Source organism: Achroia grisella, unplaced genomic scaffold, assembly GCF_030625045.1.
Source record: "Achroia grisella isolate CSIRO2021 unplaced genomic scaffold, CSIRO_AGI_Agris_v1 utg808, whole genome shotgun sequence".
Classification (NCBI taxonomy): domain Eukaryota; kingdom Metazoa; phylum Arthropoda; class Insecta; order Lepidoptera; family Pyralidae; genus Achroia; species Achroia grisella.
Genome location: NW_026713029.1, coordinates 285,823 through 304,275, shown reverse-complemented (window position 1 = coordinate 304,275; position 18,453 = coordinate 285,823). Strand labels below are relative to the sequence as shown.

The window sequence follows — 18,453 nt, the reverse complement described above, 5'->3', positions numbered from 1 at the left end:
GTTTATTAAACAGGCACCTCAGAAGCTTTAAAAAATAATCTGATTAAATAAATTCCTTGTAATACCCTCTTTAGGTTACTACTGATAAAATGAAATTTCATTAACTATCCAATTTACGTAACTTTTACTTTGTACTAAGTTAAAAGCAATATTATATGTTTTGTAGTATTATACTAATATAATAATTCAAAAACAAAATGTTTTTCTGTCTTTTTTTTATTAATGGCAACTCATTTGTACCATAATGTTAAATAAGATCATGTTTATCCTTGGCTTTTTTCTTTATTAGTGGTGGGAAAAATTAAATTCACCAATAAAACGAGTCCACGAAATCCATTGACAATAAAATTCGATTCAAAAAGATTGACGTGTATTTCTTTTCTAATTCGTACACTTTTGCAAGCTTTTGCTTCATTTTTATTTAGCTCCTTGTAAAATATTATCTTCTCGGTTCTTTTGTAATAATAAAGTAATACATAATTAGTGAATATGTTTTACGCGTATAGCTTGGGTATGTTTAAATAACATTTTAATTTACCATGAAGTCATTCTTTGCCGGTTTTGTTATCAAGTCCCGGCATTTAATTTCACACTTAATTTCAGGCATATTACTGTTGGTATCGGGGTCGTTTGGACTATACGACTCTTCGTCAGACGTGGTGGAGTTGACACCCAGTAATTTTGATAAACTGGTTACAAAATCAGATGAAGTATGGATAGTAGAGTTTTTCGCCCCCTGGTGCGGTCATTGTAAGAATCTCGTCCCTGAATATAAGAAGGCAGCACGGGCTCTTAAGGTAACGTTAAATATTATATTATCCATTGTAATTGCTCTTTATATGTTGCTAGAATACCTATACACCTAACAAAGTAACTCTTTGTTCAATTTTGTATTGTCATTTTAAATATCAAAGTACAATAGGTATATGATATTATTCAGATTCGATTTTCTTCAAGATGGTATATAATATTCAGAGCCGTACCCTTAATAAACCTTTTTTGATTCATCATATTGTAGCATAATTATTGTATGCTGATGTCTGAAACATTTTCTTTAATTATTGGTTAATTTATTCTAAGCAAGTTTTTAATTGTTTTGCTAAAAGTATAAAGCTGAATTGCATATTTATCTGTATATATTATTTTATCTCTTATGTTCTAAAGAAATAAGGACATTCAGTTTTTACCTCATTGCCTTGCTATGTTATGCTGCAGGGTATTGTCAAAGTTGGTGCTGTAGATGCTGATGAGCATAAGAGTCTTGCTCAGAAATATGGAGTCTCTGGTTTTCCAACCATCAAAGTGTTTACGGGAAGCAAACATACCCCATACCAAGGCCAAAGAACTGCAGAAGCATTTGTTGATGCTGCCCTTAAAGCAGCTAAGGAGAAGGCTTATGATAGTCTTGGAAAGAAGTCGAGCAGCTCATCAGATAAGGTAAACCTTTTGAAAAATCTTTCAACTTTATTGAAAAAGTATCATGCTAAATATATTCAGTAGACATTTGATGTTTAGCAAATATGAGTCAAAACATAATGCTCATAGAAAATATTTTATATTGTGCACATGTAGAGAGGAGAATCAATTGCATTTTAGTCTTACTTTATCCATAAATAATTTGTATACTTATTAATGAAGCCTAATAATAGTATGATGTGTTTTCCTCTTATGAGAATAGTTATAGGTGAAAAGGTTATGTAAAAAAATTCTAATGCCCACTGAAGTATTAGCATAATTATTATTTATTTATTTCTGTATTCACATGCATATCATAAGGTAGATATAAACTTCAACATAATATTATTATAAGAGCACTATGGACCCCGATGGTGATAAACATAAAGATGATGAAAGTCAGTAACTCTATTTAATATAATCTATTTAAATTCAATTTTTCTATTAGCACAAAATTAAGAAAAAGGTCTATGGTCATGACATTCCATGGAAACCAATAACGAGAGCTGGTATGGTGAAACAAACCTTCCCTATGAATATAGCCAGGCTAAATTATTTACAATCACACTTATTTCGCCGAAGACTTTATGATGATAATCCACCTAAGATTGTTAGAGTAACCCTCTTAGACAAGAAACAAAATAATTAGGATGTATGACTATTAAATTTCAATTGTCACTTCAATGTTGTTTTAGTCTAGATACATATATTTTTGGTTTATTTAAACATAAAATATGATATGTTAGACCTATGTCCATACTGACTCATACAATATTGCAAATTTATTGTAGTCCAGTTGTCTCGATTTTAGACTCAAATAAGTACTCAAATGTTTTTTAAATTTAGACAAAAAATTATTTGACGTGCATATATACTCTTGTTTATTGTTAATATATTTTTCTATATGTACATATATATATATATATATTTGTTATTGCTTTCTCAAAGATCTTTTTATATTTTCATTATGGTCGAACCCTGGGCGACCACTAGTGTTTAGTAAATGTGCTTTGTTATCAGAAAATTTGTCACGGATAATTTTATACTAATGTAACTAATTGATAATTAATGTTGACGTTTTAGAAATAATGTAGTAGTGTAAAGCAAGAATTTATGTGAAAGTTTGGTTATTTATTTTTCTATTGTATTCTATTAGAGTATATATTTGTTTTTTATTATAATGTTATTGAATGATTACTTGACTTGATCTATGCTGCATTATCATTATACAATCTAATATGCTAGAAATCTTTTGACTTTTTTATACTATAAAGTTAGGAAATTGTCAACCCATCATAAAATTTATAGGTCAAACACCTCTCTACTCAATATGTGGGGTTAATAACACAGTTACTATATATACACATTATAGATAATGTAATAATTTATTAAAACAACATGTGCTTCTGGAAGTTATGATAAAAATCCCACTACATATAAAAAGTATTCTCTAAAGTCAATGGACCTTATCTAGAATGTTTGAACAGTTTCACAGAATCTTTTAAGTAACTGATAAGAACGGATCATGGTTATCTGATAGTGTTAACGTCAATTAATGTTAATCGAAGTGCTAATGTAACCGACGATTGACGATTGACATTAAGCTCTTGTCATAGTATCAGTAATTTTACTTTACATATTAATACCTATACCGTTTACACCCTATTGACCCTCATGCCCCATCCAATTCAAACTGGGATCGACATACGATGACTGGAGTCTAGGTTCGAACCTCTAGTGGTGCCCTTAAACTAAAGTAGTATCCGCGAGGCAGGAGTTGGCTTTCAGGCGCTCCATAAGACCATCCGCGGGTTGTCATCTGCACTCGACAACTATCGTTCGTTGAAGCTGTAAAGGACAGCTGTGGCTAACAGCATTAGAAAGTTAGAAAAATCTTAATGAAGTTTACAAGTAGAGCTGTTTGTCATTAGATGTAGGTGAGACTCAACTCAGTCCAAAGAATGCTGTGTAAGGTTGAACACATTGTATACAGGTTTAGTGTATAAATGTCTACTTTCAAACTAACCGCATAATAATTATTGCTGCTTATATTTTACGACATTGTGTTGAAAGGACACAGTGACTGTTATGACTAATAGGAGTCATTGAAAACGAGATTTCACTTGTGTGTAGGCGTTAGTGTATTACAAGAATGACATACTTTTTCCATCGATAATTGCACCCACGCGATTTCACCTACACCTCCTCTTATTTTTTAGATATAACAAAATAAGAGAGCGGTAAAAAATTTATCAGATGTCTGAGTAAAGCATAAAATATCTATAATATATAGTCTTATTTTTTAGCGCACGCTGCTACTACTATACAGGTTGATATAAAAAAGAACCACCCCTACAATCATCATCCTATATAGCGTATTTCTACGGGGATAAAGAAATATAATAAATATGACAGCCCGGTATGAGATTCGAACCTACTAGCGGTTAGACAGGCTAAAGACGTGTCTCTCAGGCATTGATCTTCATTTGTCTCATATGTCCTTACGCAGGCTTAAAATACCCTCTATGCCGCCCCACAATTTTTTAAATTATTATAATTCAGATTTACAATGAGAATATTAAATCGTGTATTATTTTTGTACGAAAATGACAACACTTAGTTCATACTCTGCTTTCTTTACACCACTTGTTATTCTATACAATGATTTATGTCTCCTACATAAATCATTATATACACATTATTCTATTACATTATATATTATTATATAAATATTATATTATATATAGAAGCAAAGATTCATCGGGTAGTGTCAAATCCAACACCTACAAATAAAAGAACTACTTCAATTCATCACTGAATATCCATTGCACAAAGATTAATCAAAATCCTTTTAAAAATGTCTCTATTAGGAATTTATTTGTTTTTCTTTAATCAAGTGTAAACTGATGTTTATGTTCTATGTTTTTTCATTTGTTTCAGTCGGATGTGATAACACTGACGGACAGCAACTTCAAAGAACTGGTGCTGGACAGCGACGACTTGTGGTTGGTGGAATTCTACGCGCCATGGTGTGGTCACTGCAAGAATCTTGAGCCACAATGGGCGAAGGCTGCTACAGAGTTGAAAGGAAAGGTACTGGAAATGTGCATATAATGTTATGACAGAATTAGTAGGTGAAATGTTCTAAAATCAGGCATAAAAAAGTAATTAGGTTGTAACATAGTTCAACAAGTTATTTGCGGGTTTATTTCCTGCACAATGCAAATATTTATATTTATGAGTATGATTGTTTGTATTTGTCTGGGTGATTTCTATGTATATTATGTATGCATTAAAAAAGGTATTTCTAAACAGTAGTCTAATACCCATAACTCAAGCTCTGCTAAGTTTGGGACTAGTCTATGGCTCTGTGTGAATTGTCCAGAGTTATTATTTGTATACTATCAATATTAGATGCAATGGACTCATTAAATATATGTACATATATATCTACATATTTCCAAAATGTACATAAATGTATGTAAAAACTTACCTCCATTATATTTTTAATTGTGTATGGTAACTATTAAATTAATAATAGTCACTGTTATAATTCGTAGAATGATAAATAAAACGAAATTATGTTATAATTTTAATTGATGTTCATAGCCAACAAGATCTAAATATAGTACAATTTTATTGTTAAAAGGTATACATTTTTGTATATTTGCAATACTAATGTCTTTAGTCACTTAGGTGAAATTGGGTGCCCTCGATGCCACAGTGCACCAAGTGATGGCCTCCCGTTATCAAGTCCAAGGTTACCCCACCATCAAGCTGTTCCCATCCGGCAAGAAGAGCGCGGATTCGGCAGAAGACTACAACGGGGGACGGACAGCAAGTGATATCGTCTCGTGGGCGCTGGACAAGCTGGCCGAGAATGTACCACCGCCAGAAATCTTGCAGGTATGATTCCGTTCTGATATAATAATTGGGAAAGAGTGTTTGTGTTGTGTATGTATGTATGTTACCTTTTAATGATTAAACAGCTGAATGGATCTGAAATTTGATTTAAAGATATGTTATGTTGAGGATGGAGATAGGCTGTCTTTTATCTTGAAATATTAATTAAATATTGCGGGTAACAACTAGTGCTGATTAAGTCTTAATTCTGAAAATATTCAAATTATAAATGACTAGTAAGTAAAAGAATTGTTCCGGCTTCGCACTGGTGCAATTATTGTAGAGATCTTAGTTTTTGGTAAATAAAATTTAGCACATGTACTTTGCTGATAATATTGCTTTCTATAGATGTAAGAATATTTATAAATTAGTTAATAATATTTATCTCAAGAGAGCGGTTTTATTTGTTTGATAGGTTCCAAGGGAGTGGAGATAAATTGTATAAGACGGTATATAGTATTCATTAATGAAACATATAAAAGGAGATATTAGAAAATAATAAATGGTTTTTAAATAGAAAATTGCCTAACATCACAATTGTATACGAAGCCATAAAAAAATTCTTATAGTACCTACACCTATATGTAAATGTAGAGTACTTGATTGATTTATATTATTTTCATTAATTAGCATGTGTGAGACCACAAATGTTCGGTGTAGAAACTTGACTACCGTTACGACTACCTTCTCAATGGCGATCAAATTCCAACCATTATTGAGTCTACACCCATATTGTATTTCGCCTCTGAACGAGGCATCATGAGGCGTTAAACAAAATAATAAAAATCCATGAAGTAGTGAAATGAATTTCTGCAAAATAACACCCAATTCGATTAAATAAATGTAGGGTAATTCCATAAGAACATTCACCTCAAAATATGACGTTTACTAAACGGTTACGGCTACTTAAGTTATGAATAATAGTGGTCATTTTCCAATAGAATTATGCGTGTCTTATAACACAAGTAAAAGTACTAGTCCGAGAAAATATTTCGCACTGAACAAAATTGAAATAAAGACATTATAAAGTCTTCAAACAATAGTCAGACTGCTTGTCCCAAATAACATTTTCGATCTGACCAAAGTAATAAAGACGTCTTAGATATGAATTATGTTTAAATTTACGAACACTGGTTCATCTTCTCATAATAATGATGTGAACGACAAATATCATAACATTTAGCTTATGTTATTTTTTTTTGTATCAGTAGGTATATCTATCGAACTAAAGCGGGCACGTCATGCCTGATTCTTTTAGTGATTTGTAAAATACAATCCAGTTAACCTACTAAATGAATATATTATGAGACTTATTACCTAATGATATTGTAATTTTACTTGTAAGCTTGTTATAAAGTTTCTAATGGCAACAGTTGTTGTATTATAGAATAATCCGTAACAGAACTAGCATTTGAATATGTAATATTTTTAATTCAAACTGAACTGCAATATGTCGTAAAATTTATCGGTATTTGATTGTAAAATAAGAGTAGAATGTGCATGAACAGTACATTTATGTACAGGTTTACTATACGAATATAAGTAATTCAGACTGACATTATAAATATGCCTGTCTATTTTATATTCTAGTCTAATTTGATATTACTTGATGGGAACGACCACCATGATTTATATGTAGCTAATTTGTTCTACAAGTTATTTTTCTTATTACAAGACCAAAGGCTAGGTTTGTTGATAAATAAGCTAAATAACAATTGTCGACAGAAATATAAGAATGCGCTTACAGTGACAATTTTTGTATTTTGTTCTTTAAGGTACCTTAAACCTTCAATTATGGCATTAAAAAAAATACAAACAGAAACATTAGCAGGAGCTGATGACTACCTAATATACCTGATGCCAATCACAGTCAATCAATAAACGGTTATTGAAACTGACAGAAAACATAAGCTTCAGTGTAAAACTTGCTTTTTTCTGACAGTTGGTCGGCGAAGAAACATTGAAGGGTTGCAGTGAAAAGCCGCTGTGTGTGGTGTCTGTGTTGCCGCATATACTAGATTGTAACGCAGCCTGCCGCAATGAATACATCTCCATCCTGACCAGACTCGGTGACAAGTATAAGAACAAGATGTGGGGGTGAGTGGTACTGGCTATTTACCGATGGCCCTGGTTGTTAGATGTTTAACACTGTCCCTACACTTGTAATATTTCTGTCAACACCCGGCACCCTTCCATTTATCAACGTCTCCATATAACTTAGATTTAACGCCGCTGTAAAATCAGTCAGTCAGTATGTAGCACACGATCAAATAAACTTACTATAGTAGTACAATCATTCCAGCTGTACACACTACCTAGATACTACAGGAAACAAATAAATTATGTTGCGACATGTCATCATATCGTACATTATAATACTACACACTCAAATTCCTGAAGGTTACGAATTCAATGTTAGCACTTAAATTTATGAGTGTTATTATATATATTGTCATTTTCGATGTATGTATTTATAAAAATAAAATATTTAATTATGTCTATCATGTTAACTATCGTGTGACGCAACATTAATTAAAAATGGTAAAGTCAATAATCATGTAACCTGAAACGGAACGTCAGAGGCCAGAGCCAAAGTAATCTATGTGACATTGACCAGTGGATGACGGATGATTGAACGTAGGCAGCGGGAGTTTCGGAGCGAAAGTGTTGATATTATTATAAAAACAAACAAGAGATAGGTAATTGTGAATATTGTAGGCATTGAGGTGTTTCTCTCCCTGACTAACCGGCATTACGCCTAAGTTGTCAGGATACTAGTGATTTTAAAAGTTCAGAAGCGGTACCAATCCCGCCTACAAATTCGACCGTAAGGTAATTCTGACTAGAAGTTGTGGTAAGTGAATTTACGTTAATAACACGCATACCATTAAACGCAGTATCTCACTTGTTTTATTGAACTTTTGGATGAATTGCTTTCTACATATTAAATAGATTTAGTATGTACGATAACTTGCGAGAGTAATGACATGACATGTAGCACGATATTGAGGTATACAATATACCTAAGAAAGAAGTATTATGAATACATTAAGTATAAAACAACATGGATATCTAATTAGTTTAAAATACAGAGTAACTATTGTTATGTTATTAATGCCTATGATAGAGTATGATAGGATATCAACAGATTAGAAACAGTTACATTAACTATGTTGACATACAGGTTGAACATGAGAACACATACCATGTTATACATATAAACAGTGTAATGGTATTGCTGAGTTTGTTGCTAATTCACAGTAAATTAGTCAAACTTACTGTTCAGTTTTGTGTGTTTGTTCTACGTGAATTGAATTGAAGAATTGTTATTATTTCTTTACATAGGTACACATATATGTTTGATGATCCCATTTCAGATAAATGACAATCACAGGCATAGTCCAGGTATATGTCTTGATGGTGGTTATATTCCCAAATTGAGATACTGTCATATATATATATTATATTGGTTGATACTTTGATATGTGTTTATTAATGAATTAATAAAGCATATTAATATAGATAGACACAGTATATTGTTGACATAAACTGATACAAGCTACATAACATGATATATTTCATAATATTACATATTAAAGACATTTTAGATGCTATCTCATGATTAGCTGTGATGCTCTCAGTGAAAATAGCACTTAACTCTGATAGTACAATTATTACATTTATTTCTTGCTGTGTTTTGAATTTTATATATAGCAATGGCTAACAATTGGTAGTAATCTCCAATGTTAAAAAACCGAATAACTGTAAACTTTTATTATTAATAGTTCCTTATTTAAGTATTAATTAGTATAAAATCCAATTGAGATCTATTAGGATCCTCAAGGTTATCATAATCATATGATATTGATTATTAATGTGTTGAAAAAGCACCTAGAGATGATATCCAATTCCTCAAAGGTGTCATATTATGCTGGAATTATATATTATATGTATGTTCATATTGAATGTATTATATGTTTGAGCAATTGGTTCACTTCTTTGATGCTTCTCTTGAAATTCATTAGAATGGCCCTTAGCAGCCATTGTTGATCAATAAAGGTACTTAAAGGTCCTGTGCAGGTACCTGTAGCTATGTACATTTGTCATTTGAGACAATGTTTAGTAAGTGATTGTTGGAATTTATAAGCACCCAATTAATATGTGACATGTTAGAAAGTGATAGATTACAGGGAAGACTATTCTTACATGGTTCAGTTTTGTAAACAATGAAGTTGTCTTTTAACCTAAAGAAAAGCTTTTGGTAAAGCCAGAAATGAATGTTGTTGGCTCTTGATTGTATTATTGATTGTACAAGAAACCTGTTGAATTTTCTAAACAATACTTGAGCAACAAGCTTGCCTTTAAATTTACTATTAGTGTTATAAATATGAATAAAAGTTTTTGGAAATAAGTTAATATTTGTGTACATACAGAATGTTTGGATATATATATATTCAGTCGCAACAGTGAGAGTATTTGACTTTTGATGAGTTATAACTCTCCATACAGTAAATTGCACAAAATGTCATGATTTTATAATATGAATATGTACAACATAAGACAATTGTTATCACAATAATGAAAATAGACTATTGTAATATATTGCTATATTGTCCAATCTTGTGTACTGCATAAGCTAATGAACTGAAGATTTGCTGCAAGGATCTGAGCTTAAGTTATCCATTGAGTTTTATTATTTAGTGTCATTTGTAGAATGACAGTACTAAGAAACTATAAAGTGGACAGATTCATTGTTAAATCTGTATTGGAATTGAAATGTGAACCAAGGAGGAAATCATAATTGTTTAAATTCAAATTGTATTATATATTTGTGAAGTACAGATAATAAAGAAAAAATAACAAATAGAATATATTATTGAATGTTAATATAAATAAATGTATATCAGAAGATGATAATAACTGATTTAAAGCATTCATGAGTTAATAATGAACTCATCTTGAAGTTAGCACATGGATTGTGTCAAACAGTGTGGTCTAGAATTGTGAAATTTGGATAATAAACTTTATAATTCAGATATTATGGCAGGAAAATGGAAATAAATTAGTGCATAGCACTCTTTTGTTGTATATAGGTAAGGCCAGATGGGAGAGAATTAAGTGAATACATGTAAACTGTGATATGGTGAAATAGAGGAGAAAGAAAAAATTGGATACTATTTTTAAATGGTTTATGTAACTTACCTTTTATGTATTTGTATACTACAGGATTATAAAATATTTTATGATTTGACTAATGAAGTTTCTGCATATTAATTAGTTATTATTAAATAGTCTCTGTGGAAGGCAATGTTAAGATATTCAAAGTACATAAGCTTTAAAATTATTATAGAGGAAAATTATGAGACACAGACAGACAAGATTGTTAGGAAAGTAAAGAGATATGGATATTCTAGAAAACTTTGCTGATGACCTTGGTAATGTGGTTATTAATAGGCTGCATAACTTTCCATGCATGGAAATTCGTTCCCATTCTATACAACCGTTATATATTTATGAGAATTCCTGATTGTTGGTGTTTTATGCTATGCCTTTATAAGCATGTGGTTTGTTTTATTTAATATAACTTTGTTACCAAGGAGGATGAGACTGAAGTTAGTCAGTTTTATGAAGATAGCACTCCTATACTGTGCCACACTTCCAATTATCTTCTGTGAATCTACTGTACTGTAGAGGACAGTGCATGGCGATTTCGGTATAGCATAGCTAGGAATAGCTAGCACAGGAATATATAAGTAAAAATAAAAAAAAAAAAAGAAGAATAGGAAAAATCTTCAATATCTTGTGAACACAAGTTAATCACTGCAAATGTAACTTAGATTGAAAGTTAGATGTTGGTATCCGTTGGGGTGAACAGTGATTCACAAGCACAGTATCAGTATAATTTATAGAAGAAAAAAATACATACATAGTAAGGATTCAAAAGAAAATTGTCTCATATGTACAGGTATAAATACATATAGTAATGCCTATTTAACATTTAAATAGTATTGTGATTGATTGGATTGTATGACGCCATATAATGAAATGAAAAATTTATAAGCCAAGAGACCAGTGATAGCCAAAGAATATATATATATATATATATATATATAAGAAAATGGCAGAGACGACAGACAAAAGAAAAGTAGGACAGCAGAAAAAAAGATAAGCAGATGACATAAGAAAAAAAAAAGGAAACAGCAGGAAAAGATTGGATGCAAACTTCCATAGAGAGGGGAGAGAGAGAGAGACATGGATAGTCAGTATGGACGAGCTGGTTTATGAATATGGATACTGGCATAATTTATGAGATTTTTATATGGCTTACTGATGGATAATAAACTACTTTATGAATAGCATATATGTAGAATGAAAAATAAATACTGCATGGTCTAAGTTGTAAGTTTTACATGTTATAGAGAATTATTTGTTGAGAAAATGTTTGCGAGCTGAGCCATTGTTCTTTAATTATAATGGTATTATAGTGAATACAAATTTAAGAAGCACAGGTAGTTAAAAGAAAAAAAAAAACAAAAGAACAATTGATTGTTGTTAAATGTATGAGCATTAAAGTTTTGAAAAGTGTACATGGGTATACTAGATTTAAGTTGAAAGGATCCTATTGAACCTATAACTGTTTTAAGAGACCAAATAAAATGAGAGAGAATATAACTTGTGGAAGTAAGGCTATATCTGCCAATTTAATCCCAGGAATATATAAGAAAAGTTACTAGAGGATATAAATGAAAGTTAAGATATAAAAAAGTTAAATATTGTTAAGGATTACAGTTTACTGTTATAAATTACTGTTGTAGATGGTTTTGCCAATTTTATTAATTTCTAGTTAACCTTTGTTAAATCTTGAGATATTGTATCTATTAAGATTTTAATTGATTGAAAAAAAAAAAAGAGAATAATCGAAGCGTATAATGCTAAATTAACGAGCATGTAAGAATTGTTGGTATACATGTTGACTCAATTGACTTGAATATGAGATTGGATGTGTTGTATTTAGACCATTGTAACTTTTGACATAATTGTTGAGTTGAAGTAAAATAAAAGTGTTAACTAAGGCTTTTAATATTGAACTCATCAACATATAGGAATTGATGTTGTCACTTGCATAGCATACGAGAACGGATGTATTAAATAAGTGAGGGTGTTTTAATGTTGAATTGTACAAAATTACAGGTGTAGAGATATTGGAAGTTTATAGTAATAACGGTGATGTTGTTTTCAAATATTTGGTTGATATTCATCAGATAAATAAGATTGAATTAAATTTAAAGCGTTGTCTTTGACGACGACGGAAGTTAAAATTTTTATAAGTAATGATGAACGCAATCAAATGCTGGGCATTTGATTCCATAGATTAGTCTGAGCACCTATATGCACTTGTATGTGTGGCTGAACGCCCTTTGGAGAAATCGGATTGACTATTGTACTAACTAAATAGTTTAAATTGAAATTAATCCTTTCAGAACTGATTTTATGTGTCTGGAATTTAAATACAACTAATGGCTTGATAACATGGTCTGCTAGTAAGCAGAAAGTTACAGCCGAATACGCAGAATATTTTAGAAAATGTGTTGTAATTAATGGGAAATTAGAAGAGGTGCTAATTTATAGAACCCAGACACCGTATACAGACACTTTAGAAATATTATGAATAAAGCGCTCGAGGTGTACAAGATAGTTACACTGCAGGATTGTAGTAAAGACGATCACAAGGTAAAATTTGATACACCTCGATGGAAAATAGTCGGTAAATATACGCGGTGAAGAGTTGTACATGAACGAATAGATCTGAAAGATTAAGGAACGCTAGTGATACAATGATGAGTTACAATCGATGACAAGCTGAATTATGAGTAAAATGGCTAATAGAACGGGCGGTTGATATGACAATGAAAAATTATTTGCAATACTTTGATGAAATTATGAGATTAATATAATAATATATGACTATGAATACGATTTATGGATTTTAAGGTAAATGATGGTGGTTTAGATTTGATGATATACTGATGAGATGATTGCGCTGAGATCGCGGCTGATGGTTCCGTATACGTTAGTTCACGGAGAAAATGGGGATCCGCGTGTGCTCAATGCGACGTACAACGAACGACTCGCTTTTTGTTGATGCTACTCAAGATTTGGTAGATAATAATAGGAGTAGGGTATGTGGTAGTAATATATTGCAAGTTCGTTCAGAAATTGATAGATATATATCAACCAGATATATAATTCGAATTTGGTACATAATTAAATTGAATTAACTTATGATTAAATATTATAAAGTCCTTTAAAGCGTTGGAGAAATAGTAAAATGGAACCAGGAAATCCAGTTCTTAAAGAAATGTAATAGAATAAAAAGTAATAGTAAAATTTGATGGGAGTGCATATAACCCATAGTTGAGTTGCAATGTAGAGCACTTGAGGCTGAAGTAAAAATAGCATAGTACCATAAAGAATATGACTAGTTGGAGGCCGTAACTCCTTGCATGCGCAAGCGGTGAATGCCTCTTTGAGAAAATGACCAGTTGTTAAATATTTGATGTGTTTCAGTTGGAGGCCGTAGTTCCTTGTGGCGGCAAGCGGTGGCTGAGTCTAATGAGAATCTGACCAGTTTGAGGCCGTAGCTCCTTGTGTGGGCAAGCGGTGGCTGAGTCTAATGAGAATTTGACCAGTTTGAGGCCGTAGCTCCTTGTGCGGGCAAGCGGTGGCTGAGTCTAATAAAATCCAGATTTGTTGAGACCGTAGCTCATAGTGGGCAAGCGGTGGCATTTTTTAATGTTTTGTTTTAACAGGTATTTCACTAATTAGCTAGGCAGCCGTGTTTGCAGAGATGCTGACTAGTACCTGGTGTGAAAAATTAAGTGATACAACTTAAGGCGGAAAAATATAACAAAGACTGAATTCATGATGGTGAAATGTAATGTGTAGTTGTCAGTGGCAACTTTCATATTTTAAGTATGTAAAGTATCTCAAACTAAATTTTATATGATTTTAATTTTATTATATTACCCGATGTTAACTGTTACGATAATATCGAATGAGGCCCTTCGATAACGTTGGATGGCCGAAGTGACTACGAATACCATCGATTAAATATAAAGCGAATAGTAGGCTTACTAAACTCACGTTCGTTTGACGAAAGTTAGTAATTAGTTTTATGGAAATTGCGCAAGGTTTTACAACAAAATCCCAGAGTCTGTAATCAATTTGCCATAAAAATAAATCAAATGTGTCATAAAATATTTTCTTTGTAAAAAAAAAAAAAAGCTTATTATAAAATTGAAGAATTTATAAATGTCATCATTTATAAATCAGTGTTTTTTTAGAAAATATCTAACTTGAAATTCATAGCGCTGTCAATGTTGTCTGATTGAACGGAGAGTAAGTGCGTAGCGGTTTTTATGTTGATTGCCGCATGCCTAATCCTTGTTGTTAATTAAATATAAGTAAATCAATATTTATTTAAAGGAGCAACACACAAGTTTCTTGTTTATTCTTCTTGTGATGAATCTGCGTTCCGAATAAGCGATAGATTAAAAAATCTTGACTACTCAAAAGTGCTTATATTAAGTTTGTTTGAATAAAGATTATTTCTATTTCACATTAATCTGGAACAGTGGGTTTTGGTTTATGTTAAACTGGTGTTGTAAAGAAAATTGAGATCAGTATCTACAATCATTTATAGTCCCCTAAATGTACAGGGTTCAAAGGGTGCAATAGATTAGTTGACCAGTGAGCTGATGGTATTATTAAGTAAATCATAACTGAAATTCAATGAATTATGTTATATTAAAATAATTCTCTGGTAAATCAAGAGTATCGTCGAAGTAAAATAGTAGTAGTAGTATTGAGGGTATTAGAACCACTTGAATAATATTGACCTGTTATTTTCTATTGGTTAGGTGAAGGCAGGCAGCGATTTTGTTCTAATTTTATGTCACGAGAATATTACTTTCTCTTTATATTTTTTTCTCTATATATGTAGGTAATTAAGTTTTACCTTTTGTAATGTGATATGTTAAATTTATCCGTTAAAATATTCATGATGAGAAATGTCAAGTTCTATTTTGGAGGTATAAAAAAATGCAATGTTCATAAGATCGGAAACTTACATTGTGATGGTGATATGTTACAGTCTGACTCATAGAAGTCAATCACCGCCAAATAATTGTTTGTTACTCTAAAAGGTTGTTCATGTTTTTGGGTGATTTGGATTATGTAAATTAATATATGTTATGTTATATTTTGTGCATTTCTGAATGCATGCCGAAACTTAGCTCTCTTACTATTGATTTTAGATTGTAAACCTTTGACAGTTAGTATACTGTCAATGTTATGAAAGTAATGTATATCTTTAGTTTATTTAGTTTAGTATTTGTTATATGATCCTATAGACACTATATCCTTTGATAAGCATGACTACGCTCATCAGTTACCTATGTGTCTGGGCCAGACACTATTGCAGGATGGCCGACTGTTAACTATCGTGTGACGCACCATTAATTAAAAATGGTAAAGTCAATAATCATGTAACCTGAAACGGAACGTCAGAGGCCAGAGCCAAAGTAATCTATGTGACATTGACAAGTGGATGACGGATGATTGAACGTAGGCAGCGGGAGTTTTGGAGCGAAAGTGTTGATATTATTATAAAAACAAATAAGAGATAGGTAATTGTGAATATTGTAGGCATTGAGGTGTTTCTCTCCCTGACTAACCGGCATTACGCCTAAGTTGTCAGGATACTAGTGATTTTAAAAATCAGTTGCCTTATATTCAAAGTTCAAGATTTGTCGAGTTTCGATTTCGCATAATGAACATAGAACTAAAATTTTACATATTTTGGAAAAGTAAGATTTTCAAACATTAAATCTGCATTGTGAAAGTGATTGTGGTATAAAAAACTTTTCATTAAAAATATCCTTAAATAAATAAAAGTAGGTATTTAAAAAAATATGACAGTATTTTTTTCGAATAAAGATTATTTTTATTCTATTTGAATAAAGATTATTTTTATTTTATTTGAATAAAGATTATTAGATTTTAATTTTTTTAATTATATTGATTATCAATATTAAATGATTTAATTTTAATTATTATATTGATTAACTTTACACCTCCAAAATGTTAGATATTGATGTAGTGGAACATAAGTGCTTACTCTCAGATTGTCTATATCTAATCCTTATATTGTTTACAGTTGGGTGTGGGCAGAGGCCGGAGCACAACTTAACTTGGAAGACTCGCTGGAGCTCGGTGGTTTTGGTTACCCTGCCATGGCTGTCGTTAATGCAAAGAAGCTCAAATTCTCCACATTAAGAGGCTCATTCTCAGAGTCTGGCATCAATGAATTCTTAAGGTAAGCTGTTAATAATTATATTTTAATATTATTTTCATTTAGTAATCTATTCTACATTTGCAGCTAGTTGTAAACATGGAATCTTTTAGAGGATCAGCATCCACACATAGCGCAATCTGTTTCTCTAGCTAAAACATAACAATGACATTTAAACTTAGTATTTTATTCATGAAAAAATAATATTAAATAACTATTTATATACCACAAACCGAAAGAATAGAAACATTTTTCATGTTCATTATATTGCTGATATTATTATGAAGAGCAAAACAAAGTTTCTTGTGATGAATCTGCGTTCTGAATGAGTGGTAGAATCAAAAATATAACTATTCAAAAGTGCTTGTATTGAGCTTATTTGAATTTATTTATATTTCTATTTATTATATTATCGTTATTTACTATCATAAATCTTTTCATAGATAGTAGTTATATAAAAAAGAATGGGAAATATCTGGTAGATAGCTAGATATGTTCATTATATGTTATTTGTCTTCACTAGCGTAATTGTATGAATACGGATATATTGATTGACAGATAGAGTATATATTTCTCTATTCCAAATACTATGGTTGCTTTATCGACCAAGAAGTAACAAATAAACTCATTTACATATTTGTAATAATGGTAAAAATATTAAATATTGTTGTACATATATCTTTTATTGTAAAAATGTTTGTTACAGTTTAAAATTAGATATAAATAGAGTGGTATTTGGTTATTTTTAAATTATTACGTAATTATAATTGAATATATTTTTACAGAGATCTGTCGTTCGGCCGTGGACAAACAGCTCCAGTGAAAGGGGCAGTCATGCCCAAGATATCGTCGACAGAACCTTGGGACGGCAAAGACGGCGAACTGCCACCTGAAGAAGACATCGACCTATCTGATGTAGATCTGGAAAAGGACGAGTTATAAGTGCCACGCGTGAGGACGCCATATGTGTACGCTTAATTTTTGTGAGGTGTTATAAACTCTTTGTAATGAAATATGTAACTTATAAAACTACTCATTAATACCATTAAGTCTTGCAATAAATAGTTCCGACTCAATTATACTCTTAAGTTCTTAATGGATTTATATATTTTGTTTATTTCCGTTACCGTTAGCATGTATGATACCACAAATATTCAGTTAAATGTCGGCGACACAACTACGGACAGTCAGCGCTAGGCTTCCTATATTATCATTTACTGATTATGCCTTATTTAGAAGCGAAACACGTGTCGCTATTTGGGTGTAGATCAAATACCGGTCGGAATTTGATCACTCATAGAAGGTCGTTGAAGCCTTTATTAGCGGTGGTCGGGTTTCCGCAATGAATACATGGTTATGGTAGAGGAATTGAAGAGAGAGGAACGAAATAAAATAATATATATCCATTAAGCATGGAAACGGACTTCCGTAAAAAAAACATCTAATTCAATAAAATATATACTTTTAAGTGTTCAATTCAGGACTTTTAACGTCAATCGAGAATAGTACTTACGGTCTACCATAGACTCATATTTGGGTGCTCTGAATTTGCTATTTATACTGTGACGGGCGTCTTACTGAAGTAATTAATATTTCATGTATTCAAGAGCTCTGCGGTAGAGCTCTGATAATTATTTTTCTATACAACTTATATTTCTTAATAACATATCGTGTAGACATCACTGATGCTATATTTTGTGCGTTTTTAATAAGTTAAGATGAATGTTTGTATGATTTTTGTG

At 31.4% G+C, this 18,453-nt stretch overlaps 1 protein-coding gene across 1 annotated transcript; it reads left to right on the top strand.

Annotated features, from left to right (window-relative positions):
* The first annotated feature begins 333 nt into the window (after nt 1-333).
* Nucleotides 334-18,088, top strand: LOC131851801 (protein disulfide-isomerase A6 homolog). Its single transcript, XM_059202355.1, has 8 exons — nt 334-511; nt 604-797; nt 1,216-1,437; nt 4,396-4,548; nt 5,152-5,361; nt 7,301-7,455; nt 16,577-16,735; nt 17,497-18,088. The coding sequence occupies exons 1-8, from the start codon at nt 490-492 to the stop codon at nt 17,651-17,653; spliced, it is 1,272 nt and encodes a 423-aa protein (XP_059058338.1). The 5' UTR covers nt 334-489; the 3' UTR covers nt 17,654-18,088.
* Nucleotides 18,089-18,453: the final 365 nt, after the last annotated feature.

Bases quoted from the DNA above. Each gene is read 5' to 3' on its own strand.
- LOC131851801 (XM_059202355.1), top strand. From the start codon at position 490: ATGTTTTACGCGTATAGCTTGG. The intron at 4,549-5,151 runs GTACTGGAAATG...TTAGTCACTTAG, and splicing joins CTACAGAGTTGAAAGGAAAG to GTGAAATTGGGTGCCCTCGA. The intron at 16,736-17,496 runs GTAAGCTGTTAA...ATATTTTTACAG, and splicing joins GGCATCAATGAATTCTTAAG to AGATCTGTCGTTCGGCCGTG.